The 24,748-nt window shown below is 36.2% G+C and overlaps 1 protein-coding gene across 1 annotated transcript in view; it reads right to left on the bottom strand.

Annotated features, from left to right (window-relative positions):
* TTC6 (tetratricopeptide repeat domain 6) overlaps nucleotides 1-24,748 on the bottom strand; it is a 210,962-nt gene that overhangs the window by 64,388 nt on the left and 121,826 nt on the right. The window contains exons 9-13 of the mRNA XM_049705957.1: nucleotides 11,184-11,265; nucleotides 9,038-9,147; nucleotides 3,066-3,436; nucleotides 895-1,357; nucleotides 459-588 (exon numbers count right to left, since the gene is read on the bottom strand). Of these exons, the coding sequence (XP_049561914.1) occupies nucleotides 459-588; nucleotides 895-1,357; nucleotides 3,066-3,436; nucleotides 9,038-9,147; nucleotides 11,184-11,265 (1,156 nt within the window). The remainder of the gene's footprint in view (nucleotides 1-458; nucleotides 589-894; nucleotides 1,358-3,065; nucleotides 3,437-9,037; nucleotides 9,148-11,183; nucleotides 11,266-24,748) is intronic.

Genomic DNA, 24,748 nt, shown 5'->3' with positions numbered 1-24,748 from the left:
GGGGTATGTTGTGGGTGCTGGAGATACAAAGATGAATATGACATTTTCTCATTCCCCAAAAGTTCCATGTCTAGTCATTCAAGTTGGTTAGAGAATGGTACGTAAACACAAATGTAAATGTGAAGTCTTAAGAACGTTACAACTCTAATTCAGACTAAATTTGTAAATCATTTCTATAACTAAAAATTGTAAGTTCATATTCTTCTTACGGGATGAGCAGTAAGGAACCAATTTATTGTAATGTATACCAAGGACATTAACATTTCAAACCATGATAAGTATTTTTAAAACAATAGGATCACAAACAGTCCTAAATATATGCTATTGAGAGTAAATTTAACTTGGGAAGTCACAACCATTTGTGGAAATGTATATGTCTTGAATTATGTATCTTTATACCACTAAATGACCAAAGCTTAGGTAAAGATCTAAGTAATATAACTGCACAGACAACCCACCTGCATTATTTTTATTATATTTATTTATATAATTCAAGTCATCCAAAGCTTCATTAATTCTGCCTTGGAAAAGATAAATGAAATGTCGGTGCCAATAGGCATTGAGAAACAATGGCTCCAAGAGTATAGCCTAGAAAATAAATGTATAAATTCAATTTAAATTGATTTAGGGGAAGATATCCCATCAAGTAAATTTTCAAACATTATTGATCCCAATGGCTTTGTATGTGTATAGTATAAAATGATGCCTCCCAATCTGACAGACAAAATCAAGTGTTTTTAATGTTAATTATTTGAAAATGCCAATAATCATAATTTCACAATCCCACGTGTATAATACAAATATTCATTGTTCAAAATTCTAGTAAAAGTTAATATATAGTTATAAGCAAGGATAAATTGTTAATATTATTATTTTGATTAAATAAAAACTCACTTTCTGTAGATCATTCATGGCACTCTGGAGCTTTCCCAGTTTCCTATAAAGAGCTCCACGCCTACAATATAAAAATGCAGGATATTTCTTCTTACTATTTATTTCTTCAGTCAAGATCTCCACTTCGGATTCATAATGTCTAATGACCTCTGGAGGAAGACGAGACTCCAAAGAATCACTCAATTCTATTTCTGGTGTTTTTTTCATTCTTTCAGACAAGTCTTCATGAACAGATATTTTAACAACTTTCTCTCTTGGGGTTGTCTTCTTTTGTTTAGGCTTAGAGAACATGTCAAGAGCCCATGTTTGAGGACCACTATTTTCTGGAATTATTCCTTTACTCTGGGCAAATTTGTCAAAATTTAAACACAAAGGTACACTGGGACACCGTAATAGACGTTCATATAGTGGAACTCTGAGCAAAAATTTCTTCTGTCCAGGAAGGATTCCGTGAGACTCTGATCTAGTATTCAAAAGAGTGATTTTTAAATTACAGAAATATAATTTTTATAATGAATAAATCAACTCAGCCACAGACAAAATTACTATTTCTCTGTCATCAAAATAAAATTACATGGTACTTTTATGCAAACCAAGTCCTCCTGTTCATTCATTGAGATCATATGAAGAATCTCTGTGAGTTTATAAAAGCAGAAGACTGTTATTAAAGATGCAGCCTTTGTAGAGAACTGAAATAAAGGGTCAGTGCTCCCTTCAGGCTTAATTTACACCCCTACCACCAACCGGAGGAAATACAATGGAGAATTGAGGAGTTAAAACTTGATGTGAGAAAAGAAATGACATCTAAATGGTTCGCAAGGACATGAACTTGAGGAAGAAGGAAAGATTTGCCTCCACAACAGCCTAACAAAAAAACATCCCAGACTTCATCCCAAACTTAGTAGGCTATCAAATTAGATGACATGTAATAAGCTTTCAAATGGTATGTTTCTTCTAGGATTATCCTCCTCAAACTCTCCATTTCCCACATAGTTTTCATTCAGTAGCATTTATGCATGCCGGTGCAGTACTAGGGAAGAAAAAAAAAATCACACCCCATCATTTCATTAATATTTACCGAGTGTGTACTATGAGAAAGACCCGTGCTAAAAGTAGGAGAATAAGAGTGAGAAAAATCAGTACCCTTTCCTTTCCTTACTCTGTGACACTCCCCACTCTTCTCTACACTCTAGTGCAAGCCACCATCATCTCTTCTGTCTAGAGTACAATAACTTCTTAGTTCCCTGCTTCTCCTCTTGGTCTCATCCATTCTCCACATGGCAGCTAGCATGTTTTTTTTTCAAACAAATGTAAATCAGATCATGTCACTCCCTCCAAGAGTTTTCTCTAGTACCTAGAATACAAATCAAATTTTTCACCATAGTCTACAAGACTCTACATGATAAGACCCCAGCAAATGTCTCTAATAACACTACTTTCTCGCCTCCCACTGTTCCAGGCACAGAGCAAGCCTCAAGGGTATTGCATTTTCCAGTCCTTCTGAGTGGCTGACTCCTTCTCAATTACTATTTCTGGTCAAATGCCACCTTAGAAAGACCATCTGTGCCAAATAGGTTTTGTTTCTATCTGCACATTTATCTCTATCCTTCTCTACCTTGCTCTTTGCCCTGGAGTACTAGTCCATACAGACTACAGACATAGGATCCCTTAATATCTTCTCAGCAAATATGTCCAATTAGGAGCCCTGAAAAGGGAAAGAGTGAAGTCAAAGTATTTATTCCTCTGGTCCCCTCCTGAAGGGTTGCCTCACACTGGCCATGATCTTTGTCCAAAGTTCACTACTTATTTCAAGGAAATCCTTTCCTTACAATTTCTTTCTTCCAGGTTCTAGTAATCACTCCCTCTTTTTGTCCTCTCATACTTAGGGGTAGAGATTGGCTCTATTATTTCTAGTCCCAGGATACTACTCTATCATTTGTGGTTTCCCTATGCCCTGACATCTTTGTAAATTGCCCTTGTTATACCCCCCTAGAATTATTCTAAATTGAGAATGCTGTTTACTCCTGGGACCCTGACTGATAAATTAATTGGTACCAGAGATGGGCCCAGGAAATACACACACAAAAGGATCCTTCAATGACTGAATTAGAAAATTAAGGCCCAAACCATAATACATTTCTTAAACTATAACAATTGTTGATTAAACAGACCTTTTAAGAATTTTTGGAGGCTTGGATAACTCATCATACACAAGTGTAAGTTTACTGAGTCTTAATCCTTTCTTCAGTTTCATCTTCTTTTTCTTGGGGTAAACAACGTTAGTAATGCCAGCTTGTCTAGATGCTTCAATGAGAGAGGGAGACACGCCTCTCGAACTGTATCTGCCCTGCATGTTGTCTAAAATAGTATCTGTATTGTCTTTCACAGGGACGGGTTCCTCAGTTTCATTTTGCTCAGCCATCCAGTGCTCCAACTCCTTTGTTTTCTGAAACGTCACCTCTTTCATATTGCTTTGCATGTCATCCTTAATCTCTAATGGAGTTATGGTGTCCTTCTTCAACTCAACTGCAGATTTTACTCTCTTATTTATAAGGAGACAAAGAAACAGAAAAAATCAATTTAGGTGCTGTACATTTAAAATTAATTCAGTTACAATTGCTATTAATGTAATTTGGTCACTATTGAAAAATTTAAAATCATCTGTTCTTGATGTTTTTCAAAAGTGAGCTTATAAGTTAACAGTGGGTTAGTTAAAGCAAAGTGCAATAATTTGGTCACATGACATTGCATTAGCTACATAAAAGTAACACTATAAAGTAGATATGAATTAATTGTGATTTTATATATTCTTAATTAAAAATGAATGCTCTTTACATATCCAAATAAAATGCGTGCTCTACTTTTAGTTTAATGCAAAAACAAGTGGTAGAATGGGCAAAAATTATTAAAATGCCTTACCTTATAAAATCAATTTGTGGGACTTCCCTGGTGGCACAATGGTTAAGAATCCGCCTGCCAATGCAGGGGACATGGCTTAGAGCCCTGGTCCGGGAAGATCCCACATGCTGCGGCGCAACTAAGCCTGTGCGCCACAACTACTGAGCCTGTGCTCTAGAGCCCACGAGCCACAACTACTGAGCCCATGTGCCACAACTACTGAAGCCTGTGTGCCTAGAGCCCGTGCTCCACAACAAGAGAAGCCACCGCAATAAGAAGCCCGTGCACCACAACGAAGAGTAGCCCCCGCTCACTGCAACTAGAGAAAGCCTGCACACAGCAATGAAGACCCAATGCAGCCAAAAATAAATAAATAAAATCAATTTGTAAATCTATTTTCAAAAGCACCTTAACAATACTGAATTTCTATACATACTATTCAATTATTTTCAATTCAATACTTACAGGCTTAAATAACAGAATTTCAGCCTAATATTCATTTTATCTAATCATTAGAGAACCAACTTCATTTTTAATAATAATATTAATATAATACATTAATAAATAATTTACAAGAATTATGCATTAGTAACTTGAAACTCTAACAACACTCATTACTAATAAAAGAGAGAGCAGTTCCAATCCTTTGATACAGCATTTCTTGCCTTTTGAGCTACTGTCACTAAATTAACTGCATTTAACTTTCCTAGTAAATAATAATTCATTACAGAAATATTTTTCGTTATAGTGAATATAGGCCCAAATTCCAAATATAACAATTCCATACAAGCTGGTTATATACTTTAAGATGTACTAAAGTGCAATAGGGATATTGACCCTCTCTGTGACTTACTATATATACTTCCCCCATCTCAAGAAATTGTATTCAACTCAATATGTAATTAGAATAGAGAATAGAGAAATACAGACTATAGAATATATGTATGTATATGTATATATCAAGAAAAATAAACACATATGTATGTACCAAGAAAAAGTAGAACAGCCTGAAAAAAAGTAGAATGTAAGATTTTCATATTCCCCACTTGCTGACTAGCTATGAATTATGCAGCTCTGTAGAACACTTAAGAAGGAATTACTGACAGAATCTATAACTATAAAGCAGAACTACCAGGTAGGTTTGGGTTTTTTGTTTGTTTTCCAGCTTCACTGAGATATTATTGACATATAACATATATAAACTCAAGGTATGCTGTGTAATGATATGATAAACATATATACTGTGAAATGATTACCACGATAAGGTTAGTTAACACCCCAATCCCCTCATATAATTACCATTGTTTTTGTGTGGTGATAACATTTAAGATCTACTCTTTTAACAATTTTCAAGTATATAATATAGTATTGTTAATTATAGTCACCATGCTGTACCTTAGAGCCCCAGAATTTATCTCATAAATGAAGGTTTACACCCATTGACAAACATCTCCCCATTCCTCTTCTCCTGCCCCAGCCCTTGCAACCACAAGTCTACTTTATGTTTCTATAAGTTATGCTTTTTAGATTCCACATATAAGAACAGTATTTATCATTATACTTTTTATTATGTAAGTTTCAGGTGTACAACACTCTCATTCAACATCTGTATATACTACAAAGTGACCACCCCCAAAGTCTACCATCCATCACCATTAAACTGACCCCCTTCACCCCTTTTCCTCACCCTGCAAGCCCCCTTCTCCTCTGGTAACAACAATCTGTTCTCTGTATCTATGAGTTTCTTTTGGTTTTGATTTGTTTATTTATTTATTTTGGTTTTGTTTCATTTTAAATTCCACACATTAGTGAAATCATATGACATTTGTCTTTTTCCTTCTGACTTATTTCACTTAGAATAATACCCTCAAAGTCCATCTATGTTGTCACAAGTGACAGGATTTCATTCTTTTTATGGATGAGTAGTAGTCCATTGTGTGTGTGCACGTATATGTATAAGACACACACACACACACACAAACATACCACTATGTATGTGTGTGTGTGTGTATATATATATATATATATATATATATATGTGCCACATCTTCTTTATTCATTCATCCATGGATGCACACTTAGGTTGTTTCCATATTTCAGCAATTATAAATAATGTTGCAATGAACATAGGAGTGCATATATCTTTTCCAATTATTGTTTTCATATTCTTTGGATAAACACCCAGAAGTGGAATACCCGGATCACATGATAATTCTATTCTTAATTTTTTGAGGAACCTCCATACTGTTTTCCATAGTGGCTGCACCAATTTACAATCTCACTAACAGTGTAAGAAGGTTCCCTTTTCTCCACATCCTCTCCAATACTTGTTATTTCTTGCCTTCTGGATAATAGCCATTCTAACAGGTGTGAGGTAATAGCTCACTGGTTTTGATTTGCATTTCCCTAATAATTAGTGATGTTGAACATCTTTTCATGTGCCTGTTGGGCTACCTGTATATCTTCTTTGGAAAAATGTCTATTAAGATCCTCTGCCCAGGGCTTCCCTGGTGGCGCAGTGGTTGAGAGTCTGCCTGATGATGCAGGGGACACGGGCTCGTGTCCCGGTCTGGGAAGATCTCACATGTCGTGGAGCGGCTAGGCCCGTGAGCCATGGCCGCTGAGCCTGCACGTCTGGAGCCTGTGCTCCACAATGGGAGAGGCCAGAACAGTGAGAGGCCCGTGTACCGCCAAAAAAAAAAAAAACAAAAACAAAAACAAAACAGACACAGAGACCAATGGAACAGAATCAGAATCTCAGAAATTATCCCATGCATATATAGTCAACTAATATTTGACAAGGGAGCCAACAATACTCAATGGTGAAAGTATAGGTTCTTCAATAAACTGTCCTGGGAAAATTGAATATTCAAATGCTAAAGAATGAAATTGGACTCCTATCTTACACTACACACAAAAATTAACTCAAAATGAATTAAAAACTTAAATGTAAGACCTGAAACTGTAAAACTAGAAGAAACCACAGGGAAAAGTTCCTTGATCTTGGTCTTGGTGATGATTTTTTTGGATATGACACCAAAAGCACAAGCAACAAAAGCAAAAATAAACAAGTGGGACTACATCAAACTTAAAAGCCTCTGCACAGCAAAATAAACAATCTGCAGAATGAAAAGGCAACCTACGAAATGGGAGACAATATTTACAAACCATCTATCTCATAAGGAGTTAATTCCAAAATATGTAAGAAACTCTTCCAACTCGATAGCAAGAAAAACAAACAATCCAATTTAAAAATGGGCAAAGAAACTCAGTAGAGACTTTTCCCAAGAAGATATGCAAATGGCCAACTGGTTCATGAAAAGGTACTCAATGTCACTAATTATCAGGGAAATGCAAATAAAAATCACAGTGAGATATCACCTCACACCTGTTAGAATAGCTATTATCAAAAAGACAACTGGGCTTCCCTGGTGGCGCAGTGGTTGAGAGTCCGCCTGCCGATGCAGGGGACACGGGTTCGTGCCCCCGTCCGGGAGGATCCCACATGCCGCGGAGCGGCTGGGCCCATGAGCCATGGCCGCGGAGCCTGTGCTCCGCAACGGGAGAGGCCACAACAGTGAGAGGCCCGCGTACCACAAAAAAAAAAAAAAAAAAAAAAAAAAGACAAGAAAAAGACAAGAGACATCAAGTGTTGGTGAGGCTGTGTTGGAAGTGTGAGTTCAAGTGTTGGAACCCTTGTACACTATTGTGGGAAATGTAAATTGGTACAGCCACTATGGAAACAGCATAGAGACTCTTCAAAAAATTAAAAATAGAACTACCATATGATCCAGCAATCCCACTTCTGGGTATATAGCCAAAGGAAATGAAATCAGGATCTTGAAGAGATATCCACACTCCCACTTTCATAGCCACATCATTCATGATAGCCAAGATACGGAAACAATCTACCTATCAACAGATGAATGAATAAAGAAAATGTGATATAGATACAGATATAGGTATACACACACAATAGAATGTCATTCAGCCACAAAAAAGAAGGAAATCCTGCCACTGGCAATGACATGGATGGACCTTGAGGACATTCTGCTAAATGAAATAAGTCAGATAGAGAAAGAGAAATACTGTATGACCTCACTTATATGTAGAATCTAAAAACAAACAAACAACAGAAAAAAAACCCTCATAGATACAGAGAACAGATTCATGGTTGCCAGAGGCAGGGAGTAGGAGATGGGCAAACTGGGTGTGGTGGTCAAAAGGTACAAACTTTTAGTTATAAAATAAATAAGTCCTGGGGATGATTTAATGTACAGCATGGTGATTACAGTTAAAATACCGTATTGTATATTTGAAAGTTGCTAAGAAAGTAGCTCTTAGAAGTTCTCAGCACAAGAAAAATAGTGTAAATATGTGGGATGATGGATGTTAACTAGACTTACTGTGATGATCATTTCACAATATACACAGGTACCAAATAATTATGTGGTACACCTGAAACTAATATAATGTTATATATTAATTATATGGCAATAAAAAAGTCTTAAGGATGGTGTCAGTGTACAGGAATACAAGACAGAACAATCAAAAAGTTGGTAAGAAAGAAGAATGCCAGAAATGCAATAGGAAGCAGGCTAAAGTTAAGCAGGTTAAAAGCAAGTTAGAAGCAAGTAACATGGAGAATCAAGGAAGCTGAGTGTCAGATTTCAGAGAGAAAAACAAAAGCTGGGAGCTATTTGCCAATGCCACTAAATGTAAGATCAGCACTCAAAAACGCTTATGGATTCTTGTTGCAGAGGAAAGTCCATTGCGTTTGGTAAGAGAAGGTGTGGGTTTAAGTACTAGCTCTGCCACTTATCACTTTCTGACCTTTGCTTTTTCATGTATAAAACAAGGACAGTATCTATCTCATCTTCGCTCTTATCAGGATATTGTGTAGCTCAAGACCAAACTGGAATAGAGTCCATGAAAATGTATTAACACCATGAGCCCAATGCAAGTGTAGATCAATATTATAAGTGACTTGATTTATAATATACCAAGTAAAGTCAAAGTATGAATATGAGACACTTCCAAGAGATGCTGAAAATCTTCAATTGGCACTATGAACAACAATCTTACAGGGGCTACCAAATACACAGTTGAATCCAAAATTTCAGTCAACTCTGGATGAATCAGTGATCACACTATTTCAGGAAAGCCAACGAAAAGCACAGGTGGTGATTATTACTAGAAATGTAAACATTTCTTTTGAATAACAAAAACTGAAAAATTATCATACCTTTAATTGTGGAGATTGCACGCTGAAACATTTTTGGATATTTTCAAATGAGGCTGATTTTCTTAGGAAAAACATCTGTGAAATAATCAAATGACAAATATACACTGACTCTAGACACTATTTGGTAAACCAAAATATCATATGACAATCGGCTAATAATAACTGTCTAAGTAAATTAATGAAATGCAGAAACACTAATTAAAATACAGGTTCTTACTGATTTTGTAATCACTGACTTCACAGTGTATAATAATGGAAGCTATCTTATTTTTTTAATTCAACATATATAACAAACACGAAAGTTTCCAGAAAGTAGCACAGGTGTGTGTAAATGTGCCATAGATATGCTGGGCCATTAATCCTCTTAGCCCTGGGGCTGCACTAGTGGGACCTGGAGTGGCTACTGTTCCTCCTACTTTTCAGTGGGTACTGAACAGTCTCCTTTAAATCATGAGCAACCTCAACCTTTTACCCCATAAGGCCACACAAATATTATTACTTGCTATGAGAACTATTATACTAAAAGAGTTGCGAAGTACTAACATACCAAATAGAGTAGAAAGTACAAAAAAAATGACATATTTCATGTATGATGGTGGAAACAGACATAAAGAAGTAACTATAATCCAAAGCAGCTGTAACAATGACTGTAAAGATAGCATGAATCAGGTGTAAAGAGAGCACAGGAGAGGTGGAGGTCAATTCAGAATGGAAAGGAACCTGGATTGACCAGCTTGAAGAGGTAGCATTAGGGCTGGCCTGTAAAAGGTAGTGACATTTCCATAAACTGAGAAGGGGTTGAGAACATCCCAGGCCAACGGAATAGCCTAAACAAGCACAGAGAAGTGTCAAGGTGCTGGGATTTTAGTCCCCAAGGACTCTGGTGCAGGCAGAGTACAGGGTACCTGGAGGTTACATGGAAGCAGAAGCATAATGCGAGGTAAGATAGAAAATATAGTCAAGGCCACATTATGAGGCTTAGTTAAGCACTCTGACTTTGATAGGTGGAGTTATTCAGTTTGTTGAGATTGAGTGTTGTAATTACACCTGTGTTTTAAGAACATTGCAGGGGACAATAGGGAGGATGGATTAGAAATAGCCGTTAAAAACAGTAATATCTGACAGGTAGGTATAAGTAATGCTACTAGAGTAGTCTATGCATTCCAAACTAGAAAGTGTCATTTGTTGGTTCAATTATGTTTTTAAGTGATGGTCACTGTTCTAGGTGCTGTGGATAAAACAAGAATGATATGACCCCCATATCACTCAGACTAATGAAAAATAAAAAGATAAAACATATATGAGGGCAAACATTTAATAAGCAATAATGATATATGTTAAAAACAGCAAAAGTGATCTATATTAAATAGAAATATTACTCCAAAAATAAGTATTACCTGACTGTATGGGGAATACGGAAGGCGGCACAGACACATATTAAACCTAGTGTAACTGACCAGAATGGGGATTTGACTTGTCCTAGGTCAATAAGGCTCTCTACTATGTGACACTCATCATCCCAAGATATCACCAAGGGGAGTAAGGGCTGAAGGCCTTAAGGAAAGAAAAATAAAACCCTTTCTTGTTTGTCCCTCATAAAGTTCAAGATATTTATTAAACCACTAATATAAGTTTCATACCTTTCTTCTTCCCTCAATTGCTCTCTTTTCTCTCCAATTGTGTTTATTAATTAGTTTATTTAGATACACTGTAGGGATAATAATGTCATGGGCATGAGTCCAATCACCATTTAGAGAATTCAGTTTTACTCTGTTTCATAGCCATAAACAATTCCCTCCCTGCATTTGGTCAAAAGATTCATAAACATGTTCGTTTGATCATTTAAAACCTGGGCAAGCAGTGATAAATGAGTGCAAACCCAGATATTTTAGGAATTTTAGGAAAACTCACAGCAGATATCCTGCTATTGATTAGTAAATAACATCTTCTGAGTGTCATAAAGACCACAGATTTGAAAGAGGAAACATGTCCTCTGCAAAGACACTAGTGAATATTCTGAGGCATTTCCCAGAATGAGGAAGCATCAAGAAATTATTTCTGAAATCGCTAGAAATAATATCTGAACTGTAGTCACATAAAGCCACCAACCCATAATTTAGAATAAAAATTATACTTACCCTAAAACTTCTATGTTGATTTAAAGTAATGACACGTTCCTTGCTTTCAGATGTAAATTTCTCAAATAAAATTCTGCTTGCTTGCACACTCTGTGATTAAAAAAAAAGACAACAGTTTTAAGCTATATAGTGGAATACTTTTAAAAGCCTATGATTACTGTTGCTTCATAGTATAACATTACCCAAAGAGCAATATACAGGAAAGGTAGAATTCTAGAAAACACCAGAGATGCATCAAAGTCTGGCTGCAGACTAGGTATTTGCAGTTAGGCTTTGGCATTGGACTTTAGCCAAATAGATACTTCTACATTATTTCTGACATCCCTGGTCTTAGGAGCAATCAATGATCCTGTGACCTCATAGGTTGGCATTGAATCTCTTTAGTACATCAACATCAGTATTATGAACAAAACATATCATTTGGAGTTACTGTCAATATGCAACTATTCACTGACAAATACAAGTAAGCATTCTAAATATTAATTGGAATGAAAATTTCCTTAAGTGCTTTATACTTTTAACTCAGTCAATTAAATTATACAAATATTTATTGTTGTAAGGGTTAACTGCTACAATAATTATGATTATTATTAAATGTGGTACTTCTCTATCTTGTAATCAGAGATTTGGATATATAGAAACAACTACAAGACCTAAGTTTCATAGCCTGGTGGATACATGATGAATAAAATCCTTCTATTGCTTTGTTTGCTGAAATTTTTAGGTCTCCACTAACATTTCAAAAATTCTAAATATTTATTCAATAGAAAATCGACTTTTAAAAGTATCATGTAGGGACTTCCTTTGCAGTCCAGGTGTTAAGACTCGGCGCTCCCAATGCAGGGGGCCTGGGTTCAATCCCTGGTGGGAGAACTATGATCTCACATACCGCAACTAAGCCCGTGCGCTGCAACTAGAGAAGCCCGTGCACCACAGAGCCTGCGTGCCACAACAAAGACCCAGCGCAGCCAAAAAAATAAATGAATAAATAAATTTTTAAAAAGAGTATCATGCAGTTATCACTGAGAATGGAACAGATATGCAGAAGGCTATGGGTAATTTAGAAATCAACAGCATTGAATTTTTGCTCATCCTCTCTGTTGTATTTACGGAAAGTAGTTATAGCACAATATAAAAGAATTACTGGACATTGCAGAAAGATACCTGGTCACTTTCATCATTATTCTTCAAAGACAAACTATGTGACACACAAGAGATTTTGGAACTATTTTACCGTATGCTTGCATAAAATATTCAAATATGATGGAATAGCAGCTATTACATACTTAAAACAATGCTTTTAACAGTAACAAGGACAAAAATTTTAACACTGCACTTTATAGATATCAGAACAGCAGAACCTACTAACAATCAATGATTGCTTTTTAAAAAGAGAATGTGGAAGGAGACTTTCAAGATGGCGAAGGAGTAAGATGGGGAGATTATCCTCCTCCCCACAAATACATAAGAAATACATCTACATGTGGAACAACTACTACAGAACACCTACTGAATGCTGGCAGAAGACCTCAGACTTCCCAAAATCTGGGTGGCTGACAGGATCTTGGTTCTCCAGCCATGTGTCAGGCCAGTGCCTCTGAGGTGGGAGAGCTGAGATCAGGACATTGCTCCACCAGAGACCTTCCGGCTCCATGTAATATCAAATGGCAAAATCTCGCCCAGAGATCTCCATCTCAATACTAAGACCCAGCTCCCCTCAACTGTCTCCAGCACTGTAGCACCAGCAAGCTAAAGTGCTGGACCCCCTAGGCCAAACAACTGGCAAGACAGGAACACAATCCCACTCATTAGCATAAAGGTTGCCTAAAATCATAATAAGGTCACAGAAACCCTAAAACGCAGCACCGGATGCATTCCTGCCCATCAGAAAGACAAGATCCAGCCTCATCCACCAGAACACAGGCACCAGTCCCCTCCACCAGGAAGCATACAAAACCCACTGACCAACATTAGCCACTGGAGGCAGACACCAAAAGCAACAGGAAGTACGAAACTGAAGCCTGCAAAAAGGAAACCCCAAACACAGTGGGTTAATCAAAATGAGAAGAGAGAGAAACACACACCAGATGAAGGAGCAAAATAAAAACCCATAAGACCAAACAAATGAAGAGGAAATAGGCAGTCTACCTGAAAAAGAATTCAGAGTAATGATAGTAAAGATATCCAAACTCTTCAAAACAAAACGCAGAAAATATAAGAAATGTTTAACAAGGACCCAGAAGAACTAAAGCACAAACAAACAATGATGAACAACACAACAAATGAAATTAAAACTTATCTAGAAGGACTCAATAGCAGAATAACTGAGGCAGAAGAATGGATAAGTGACCTAGAAGAAACAATACTGGAAATAACTACTGCAGAGCAGAATAAAGAAAAAAGAATGAAAAGAATAGAGGACAATCTCAGAAACCTCTGGGACAACATTAAATGCAACAACATTCAAATCATAGGGGTCTCAGAAGAAGAAGAGGAAAAGAAAGGGACTGAGAAAATATTTGAAGAGATTATAGTTCAAAACTACCTTAATAAGGGAAAGGAAATAGTCAATCAAGTTCAGGAAGTCCAGAGAGTCCCATAGAGGATAAATCCAAGGAGAAACATGCCAAGACACATATTAATCAAACTATCAAAAATTAAATGCAAAGAAAAAATATTAAAATCAGCAAAGGAAAAACAACAAATAACATACAAGAGAATCCCCATAAGGTTAACAGCTGATCTTTCAGCAGAAACTCTGCAAGCCAGAAAGGAGTGACAGGACATATTTAAAGAGATGAAAGGGAAAAAACCTACAACCAAGATTACTCTACCCAGCAAGGATCACATTCAGATTCCATGGAGAAATTAAAACCTCTACAGACAAGCAAAAGCTAAGAGAATTCAGCACCACCAAACCAGCTTTACAACAAATGCTAAAGGAACTTCTCTAGGCAGGAAGCGCAAGAGAAGGAAAAGACCTACAATAACAAACCCAAAACAATTAAGAAAATGGTAACAGGAACATACATAGTGATAACTACCTTAAATGTAAATGGATTAAATGCTCCAACCAAAGGACATAGGCTGGCTGAATGGATACAAAAACAAGACCTGTATATATGCTGTCTACAAGAGACCCATTTCAGACCTAGGGACACATACAGAGTGAAAATGAGGGGATGGAAAAAGATATTCCATGCAAACGGAAATCAAAAGAAAGGTGGAGTAGCAATTCTCATTTCAGACAAAATAGACTTTAAAATAAAGACTATTACAAGTGACAAAGAAGGACACTACATAATGATCAAGGGATCAATCGAAGAAGATATAAAAATTGTAAATATTTATGCACCCAACATAGGAGCACCTCAATACATAAGGCAAATGCTAACAGCCATAAAGGGGGAAATCGACAGTAACACAATCATAGTAGGGGACTTTAACACTCCACTTTCACCAATGCACAGATCATCCAAAATGAAAATATTTAAAGAAACACAAGCTTTAAATGATTCATTAAACAAGATGGACTTAATTGATATTTATAAGACATTCCATCCAAAAACAACAGAATACACTTTCTTCTCGAGTGCTCATGGAACATTCTCCAGGAGAGATCATATCTTGGGTCACAAATCAAGCCTTGGTAAATTTAACAAAATTAAAATCATGTCAAGTATCTTTTCCGACCACAACTCTATGAGACTAGATAACAATTACGGGAAAAAAATTTGTAAAAAATACAAACACATGGAGCTAAACAATACGTTACTAAATAACCAGGAGATCACTGAAGAAATCAAAGAGAAAATCAAAACATACCTAGAAACAAATGACAATGAAAACACAATGACCCAAAACCTATGGGATACAGCAAAAGCAGTTCTAAGAGGGAATTTTATAGCAATACAATCCTACCTTAAGAAACAAGAAACATCTCAAATAAACAACATAACCTTACACCTAAAGCAATTAGAGAAAGAAGAACAAAAAAACCCCAAAGTTAGCAGAAGGAAAGAAGTCATAAAAATAAGATCAGAAATAAAGGAAAAAGAAATGAAGGAAAAAATAGCAAAGATCAATAAAACTAAAAGCCGGTTCTTTGAGAAGATAAACAAAATTGACAAAGAATTAGCCAGATTCATCAAGAAAAAAAGGGAGAAGACTCAAATCAATAGAATTAGAAATGAAAAAGGAGAAGTAACAACTGACACTGGAGAAATACAAAGGATCATGAGAGATTACTACACACAACTATATGCCAATAAAATGGACAATGTGGAAGAAATGGACAAATTCTTAGAAAAGCACAAGCTTCTGAGACTGACCAGGAAGAAATAGAAAATATAAACAGACCAATCACAAGCACTGAAATGGAAACTGTGATTAAAAATCTTCCAACAAACAAATGTTCAGGACCAGATGGCTTCACAGGTGAATTCTATCAAACATTTAGAGAAGAGCTAACACCTATCATTCTCAAACTCTTCCAAAACATAACAGAGGAAGGAACACTCCAAAACTCATTCTATGAGGCCACTATCACCCTGATAACAAAACCAGACAAAGAGGTCACAAAAAAAGAAAACTACAGACCAATATCAATGATGAACGTAGATGCAAAAATCCTCAACAAAATACTAGCACACAGAATCCAGCAGCACATTAAAAGGATCATACACCATGATCAAGTGGGGTTTATCCCAGGAATGCAAGGATTCTTCAATATACACAAATCAATCAATGTGATACACTATATTAACAAACTGAAGGATAAAAACCACATGATAATCTCAATAGATACAGAAAAAGCTTTCAACGAAATTTAACACCCATTTATGATAAAAATCCGCCAGAAAGTAGGCATAGAGGGAACTTACCTCAACATAATAAAGGACATATATGACAAACCCACAGCCAACATCGTTCTCAATGATGAAAAACTGAAACCATTTCCTCTAACATCAGGAACAAGACAAGGGTGTCCACTCTCACCACTGTTATGCAACATAGTTTTGGAAGTTTTAGCCACAGCAATCAGAGAAGGAAAAGAAATAAAAGGAATCCAAATCGGAAAAGAAGCAGTAAAACTGTCACTGTTTGCAGATGACAAGTTACTCTTCATGGAGAATCCTAAAGATGCTACCAGAAAACTACTAGAGCTAATCAATGAATTTGGTAAAGTAGCAGGATACAAAATTAATGCACAGAAATCTCTTGCATTCCTATACACTAATGATGAAAAATCTGAAAGAGAAATTATGGAAACACTCCCATTTACCATTGCAACAAAAAGAATAAAATACCTCGGAATAAACCTACCTAAGGAGACAAAAGACCTGTATGCAGAAAACTATAAGACACTGATGAAAGAAATTAAAGATGATATAAATAGATGGAGAGATATACCATGTTCCTGGATTGGAAGAATCAGTATTGTGAAAATGACTATACTACCCAAAGCAATCTACAGATTCAATGCAATCCCTATCAGACTACCAATGGCATTTTTCACAGAACTAGTAAAAAAATTTCACAATTTGTATGGAAACACAAAAGACCCCAAATAGCCAAAGCAATCTTGAGAAAGAAAAAAGGAGCTGGAGGAATCAGGCTCCCTGACTTCAGACTATACTACAAATCTACAGTAATCAATACAGTATGGTACTGGCACAAAAACAGAAATATAGACCAATGGAACAGGATAGAAAGCCCAGAGAGAAACCCACATACATATGGTCACCTTATTTTTGATAACAGAAGCAAGAATATACAATGGAGAAAAAACAGCCTCCTCACTAAGTGGTGCTGGGAAAACTGGACAGCTACACGTAAAAGAATGAAATTAGAACACTCCCTAACACCATACACAAAAAGAAACTCAAAATGGATTAAAGACTTAAATGTAAGGCCAGACACTATAAAACTCTTAGAGAAAAACATAGGCGGAACACTCTATAACATAAATCACAGCAAGATCCTTTTTGACCCACCTCCTAGACAAATAGGAATAAAAACAAAATAAACAAATGGGACCTAATGAAACTTAAAAGTTTTTGCACAGCAAAGGAAAACACAAACAAGACGAAAAGACAACCCTCAGAATGGGAGAAAATATTTGCAAACGAAGCAACTGACAAAGGATTAATCTCCAAAATTTACAAGCAGCTCATGCAGCTCAATATCAAAAAACAAACAACAAAACCCAAAACTGGGCAGAAGACCTAAATAGACATTTCTCCAAAGAAGGTATACAGATTGCCAACAAACACAGGAAAGGATACTCAACATCACTAATCATGAGAGAAATGCAACTCAAAACTACAATGAAGTATCACTTCACACCAGTCAGAATGGCCATCATAAAAAAATCAACAAATAATAAATGCTGGTGAGGGTGTGGAGAAAAGGGAACCCTCTTGCGCTGTTGGTGGGAATGTAAATTGATACAGCCACTATGGAGAACAGTATGGAATTTCTTTATAAAACTAAAAATGGAACTACCATATGACCCAGGAATCCCACTACTGGGCATATACCCTGAGAAAACCATAATTCAAAAAGAGTTGGGGCTTTCCTGGTGGCGCAGTGGTTGAGAGTCCGCCTGCCGATGCAGGGGACACGGGTTCATGCCCCGGTCTGGGAAGATCCCACATGCCACGGAGCAGCTGGGCCCGTGAGCCATGGCCCCTGAGCCTGCGCATCCAGAGCCTGTGCTCCGCAACGGGAGAGGCCACAGCAGTGAGAGGCCCACGTACAGCCAAAAAAAGAAAAAAGAAAAAGAGTCATCTGCCACAATGTTCATTGCAGCACTATTCACAATAGCAGGACATGGAAGCAACCAAAGGGTCCATCGACAGATGAACTGATAAAGAAGATGTGGCACATATATACAATGGAATATTACTCAGCCATATAAAGAAACGAAATTGAGTTATTTGTAGTGAGGTGGATGGACCTAGAGTCTGTCATACAGACTGAAGTTAAGTCAGAAAGAGAAAAACAAATATCGTATGCTAACGCATATATACGGAATCTGAAAAAAAAAATGGTTCTGAAGAACCTAGGGGCAGGACAGGAATAATGATGGAGATGTAGAGAGTGGACTTGAGGACACACGGGAGGGGGAAGGGTAAGCTGGGACGAGGTGAGAGAGTGGCATGTACTTATATATATTACCAAATGTAAAATAGATAGCTAGTGGGAAGCAGCCACATAGCACAGGGAGATCAGCTTGGTACTCTGTGAGCACTTAGAGGGGTGGGATATGGAGGGTGGGAGGGAGATGTAAAGGGGAGGAGATATGGGGATATATGTATATGTATAGCTGATTCACTTTGTTATAAAGCAGAAAGTAACACACCATTTTAAAGCAATTATACTCCAATAAAGATGTTAAGAAAAAAAAAGAGAGAGAGAGAATGTGGTCCATATCCTTGAACCTGTCAGGATATGGCCCAGCGCAATTACAGCATTGCTTACCTGATACATGATGTAAAAATTCTCCTCCTCTACTACAGGGATATTGCTAAAATTAGTATGCATGTAATAAAAGCTGGGATGCAGATGGAAAGGGAAACAGTTTTGCTGCCTTAAAAGTCAGTTATGACTTCTGCTTCCAATTATGACATGCTAGGTACTTCTACTGAGAACAACTGCTGAGAACAGCTAAGAAAGTATGTATTATGTCCAAGATAATCTTCAAAGCATCAAAAAGCTAACAAGATGATGAAGAAATACTGAGTAAAAATATAGGAAAAAGCAAAAACCTGAAAATGTAAACCCAGTTTTCAAAGATGATTTTGTTTGCAAGATATTTGCCAAAACCGTTGCAAAGCTGAGCTGCACATCTGCAACTTTTTAGGGCAAGAATGACAGAAATCCAAGCCCAGAATCTTCCTGAGGTTTGGAAACTGATTTTATATATATATAATATACAAGTATCCAAGGCTACAGGGATATTACAGGGCTATATCCTCAGATTAGGAGTGAATGGAAGTAAATCAACATTTGTGTATACTTTCAGCCTAGGTTCTGTCACAAGGTGTTCATAGAAACTCAAGCCTCAATCTTAAATTTAGGTTGAGTGGTACAGATCTCAGGTTCTGGAAAAAAATTTTTTTCTCTAGAGGAGGAACTGCCATTCCAGGTCTCAAATACTTACTAAAAATAATGTTTTAAATACAATGATAAATATTTAAAGACAGACAGGTACACAGAGAAACAAAACACCAGAACATAATAGGTTTGGAGGAAATATATAAATTCTAAAAAGAAAAATACAAAACCAAATTTAAAAATACAGAGAACAAGTTTAACAATATATTAGACATAACAGAAGAAAGAATTTATGAACCTGAACTAAAGACAGATTAGAAGAAATTGTCCAGGATCCAGTTTCAAGAGAAAAAAATGTAGCTAATACATGCAATTAAAGTCCCAGAAAATGAAAGAGAGAATGGACAGAGGCAAAATATGAAGAAATAGTGACTAAAAATTTGACATAGCTGATGAAAGATATCAAACCACAGATTCAAAAATCCCAATCTTTCCTAAATACAATAAATAAGAAGAAATGTACAACTAGACACATCATACTGAAACTGTATAGAAGAAAAGAGAATAACTAAAAAGTTAGGGGAGGATAAAGAGAATTGATTATCTTCAAAGGATTCATACTTAAGACTCAATTCTCAACAGCTATAGTGGACACCAGAAAATTGTGGAACATCATTAGTGTGCTAAAAGTAAATATTTGCAATAGTATTATCCCCAAGTAAAATATCCCACAAGCATGAATATAAAGACATTTGAAACAAAGAAAAAACAGGATTTTACCACTTCCCTTAAAGCAAGCTCTAAAAGATATACTTTAGCAGAGGGCAAAATGATTCCAGACAGGATGGTCTGAGATGCTCAAAAAATAGAAAGGTTCATTTTTATAGTATAATGTTATATAAGTAATTTAGTGTTGTAAGCAAAAGTGAATAGATGAAAATCTGTGTTAAAAAATAATTTTTGCCCACAAAAAAAAAAATAGAAAGGCAAAGACAGAGAGATAAATACATGGGTAAAACATAAGGAATATTGCATAAAATGATAAGAATAATGTCTCTGGAATTTTAAAAGATAAGGATCTAAAAATGTATCAAAGTTAGAGCATATTAAATCAAAAAGGAGTAAATGGAATAAAAGGTTTAAAGTCATTGTAGTTTCCTGGAAGAGGATAAAGGTATTGATTAATATTAGATATTGAGGGACTTCCCTGGTCTAGTGGTTAAGACTCCATGGTTCCACTGCAGGGAGCACAAGTTTAATCCCTGGTTGGGGAACTAAGATCCCATATGCTGCATGGTGCAGCCAAAAATTTAAAAAAACAACAACAAAAAAAAAACATTAGCTACTGATAAGTTAAACATATATATTCTATGGAAACCATCATAGGAATAAGAAACAATATATATAACTTCCAAAGTAGGCATGATAAAACACAATTTACCCAAATAGTTAAAAAATGGAAATAAGGGCAGAAGACCTTAACAGACATTTCTCCAAAGACATACAGATGGCCAGTAGGCACGTGAAAAGATGGTCGGCATCACTAATTATTAGAGAAATGCAAATCAAAACTACAGTAAGGTACCATCTCACACCACTCAGAATGGCCATCATTAAAAAGTCTACAAATAACAAATGTTGGAGAGGGTGTGAAGAAAAGGGAACCCTCCTACACTGTTGGTGGGAATGTAAGTTGGTGCAGCCACTATGGAAAACATTACGGTATGGAGGTTCCTCAGAAAACTAAAAATAGAATTACCATATGATCCAGCAATCCCACTCCTGGGCATATACCCAGACAAAACTATAATTCAAAAAGATACATGCACCCCTGTGTTCATAGCAGCACTATTCACAATAGCCAAACATGGACACAACCTAAATGTCCATCGACAGATGAATGGTTAAAGAAGATGTGGTACATATACACAATGGAATACTACTCAGCCATAAAAAAGAATGAAATAATGCCATTTGCAGCAACATGGATGCAACTAGAGACTATCATACTAAGTGAAGTAAGTCAGAAAGAGAAAGACAAATACCATATGATATCACTTATATGTGGATTCTAAAATATGGCACAAATGAACCTATCTACAAAACAGACTCACAGGGCTTCCCTGGTGGCGCAATGGTTGAGAGTCCGCCTGCCGATGCAGAGGACACGGGTTCATGCCTTGGTCCGGGAAGATCCCACATGCTGCGGGGTGGCTAGGCCCGTGAGCCATGGCCACTGAGCCTGCACGTCCGGAGCCTGTGCTCCACAATGGGAGAGGCCACAACAGTGAGAGGCCCGCGTACCGCAAAGAAAAAAAGAAAAAACAGACTCACAGACATAGAGAACAGACTCGTGGTTGCCAAGGGGGAGGGTGGTAGGGGAGCGAAGGACTGGGAGTGTGGGATGAGCAAATTTAAACTACATATATAGGATGGATAAACAACAAGGTCCTACTGTAGAGCACAGGGAAATATATTCAATATCCTGTGATAAACCATAATGGAAAAGAATTGTTTAAATGTCTGTATGTGTGTAACTGAGTCACTTTGCTGCACAGCAGAGATTGGCACAACATTGTAAATCAACTCTACTTCTATAAAAAATAAATAAATAAAAATTTTAAAAATTAAATCAGAATATATTATATGCAGACCACTGACATTTTTTTAAAGGAATAATAAAAAAGATAAATTTAAGATAGGAAATAAAAGGAGAACATAAAACAAACAAAAGGCAGCATCTATGAAAACAAAAATCAAATGGCAGGATAAAACAAAAAATATCAGTAATCATAATATATATAAACAGGTAAAATTTGCTTTTAAAAGAAATGAGACACACAGATCTTTGTATCTAAATATCATTTCCCATTCAAAGAAACCAGGAGTCTCTGAACAAAGGTCTGATTACAGTTCTGGTGAATGGAAAGTGTTCTGGGCCCTCTTTTTGTACCAGAAAGTCCTGTTGGATCCTTTTCCTTCTGGTCATTGGGTGTGAACAACCACCAGTACCAATTTACTTCTGGACTACCTTTCTAATACATTAATCCATCATCACCAGTTCTAACCAACGCTTCTTATAATTGCTACAATTCCTACTTCTGTTCAGACAATTCTGCCTACTCTCAATTCCCTATATTCACACTTTTCTATATACAAAGACAGAAGAATACATGCTCATACTTTATAAACACACAGTTTAGACAACATTGTACTCATATTGCAGACCCCCCCTATTGTGTCAGTTCATTTAGAATCAGATGCTATCAGTGGAGGATAAAGAGAGAGGGAGCAACATGCACGGGGAGCCTTTAGACCATGATGTAGATCTGACAACTGTGGAAGGGGAAAAGAGAGGAAGGACTCGGTAGGAAGAGCTTCAGATTATGGACCAGTTCTGAGAAAGAGTCAGCCAGGCAGATGGAAAGTCTCTGAGCCAAAGCACCTGATAAAACAGTCCCACATTGAACTGGAAAGGGTCAGCTTTAGAAAGCCCCTGTGCTTAGTCACTGTCTGGGAGCAGTCCAGAGGAAGAATGGCCCTGGAGTGAATGCCACGGTAGATCTACAGGACAGCAGCTGGAGGCTGGCCAAGTATGCTCTTCCATCAGATTCTCTTGAAGGAAATGTGAGCATCACATCTTTTTTTGTGAATGCCACACCTACTTACACAATTAATATTCAGCCATCTTTTACATTAAAGAATCTTTTATATAATTTGTTATTAATCTTCTCTTTTTAGTTCATGGCATCGTTTCCCAAAAAAATATAATTATTATTTTCTTAAGTAAATGAAAAGTTTAGATTACACTTAAAAAAAGGAAGTGCAAATATACACAATAATCTTCCAATTTAAATTACACATACACTTTGGCCAGGAATTTCAAATAGAAAAAATACACATACGTATGCAAAGATACGTGCAAGTATGTTTTAAGAGAAAAAAAATCAAGATGCAGAACGATATAGATTACCTTATTCCACATATGTAAAAACATTAATGCGCACAAACCTGCATGACATAAATAAAAATGAAAATGTCCGAATAGATACATACAATGTATTTGACAATAGTTGATCTCAGGGAGAAGAGGACTGGGGAGGACAGCATTCAAGATGGGGAGTGCTCTTTATGCCATACACATCTTTGTATTTGAATTTTTTCTGCTACTTGTGCAAGTTCTTAAGTAATTTTAATAGGTCTTACCACTCTGAAAACAGCACAGACAACAATATTGCTAAAGAAAATAATGGTTTAACAAAAGACAAACTAGAAAGAAAATTTTGAAAAGAAACCACAAAATAGAATAATGTTAGTAACACCAAATTAACCACATGCCACTTATATGGCTCATATAAAACAAAACAAACAACAAAGAGATGATTAAAATGAAAATATTCCTGAACACAAACAGATAACAACACAGGGCTGGCCATATTAGAGTAGAATTGCAGCATTAAATAGGCCAAAGTAGGTCATTCAAAACTGATGAGAGAAAGAATTCATAAGAAAGTAAAACACTGCCTAATTCATAATAAAGATAAACAGCTTCAACTCACATAAAGTAAAAGCTATTAGTAACATATGGAGAAATGGACAAAACACAGGTGCGTTGAAAATCTCAAAAAGTATTTTTTAAATCAAGTGAAAGAACTATGCCACAGAAGAATGGAATAACAAAACAATATAACAGCCCTACCTATTATTAACTGAGCACTTACCATTCAACAGGCAACACACTATATAGTCTCTTATTAAATCCCCAGAACACCCACATTACATACAAAACTCTGAGACTTCAAGAAGTTAAGATACTTATGAAAACAAAGTTAAGATACTTAAGAAAAACTTATGGTTACCAAAGAGGAAAGCGGAGAGAGATAAATTGGAAATTTTGGAATTAACAGATACATACTACCATATATAAAATATTATAGATAAACAACAAGGACCTACTGTATAGAATAGGGAACTATATTCAATATCTTGTAATAACCTATAATGGAAAAGAATCTGGAAAAGAAAACACATATACATACATATATATATGTGTGTGTGTGTGTGTATAAGTGAATCACTTTGCTGTACACCCGAAACATGGTAAATCAACTATACTTCAATAAAAAAATAAAAATTTTTAAAAAGAAGTTAAGATACTAATACAAGGGTATCCAGAAAACAAGTGGGATTCAAATCCAAGACTGTCTGATTACAAAGCCTGCACACCGCTTAGTGCGGCTACAATATAAAAGTCACTGCATATAATAGCATTGAATTAGTATTGTAGAAACTATTGGGATATCTAGTAAACCACAAAGCAAATATCAATAAATTCCAAGAAACTGTTACTCTAAAGAACATATTTTCTTATGTTAATAAGGATAAACAATAAAAATTAAACAAAATAATTTCAACAAGTTAAAAAAACACTTTCCCCCATAAGTTGTGTATCAATAAGATAAAGAAAACTGCAATAGAAATTATTTAGAAAATAAATGAACACACCATAAAT

The sequence above is a fragment of the Orcinus orca genome, chromosome 2, assembly GCF_937001465.1.
Source record: "Orcinus orca chromosome 2, mOrcOrc1.1, whole genome shotgun sequence".
NCBI classification, from domain to species: Eukaryota; Metazoa; Chordata; class Mammalia; order Artiodactyla; family Delphinidae; genus Orcinus; species Orcinus orca.
The sequence above is the reverse complement of the archived record's forward strand: the minus strand, read 5'-3'. Positions and strand labels throughout refer to the sequence as shown.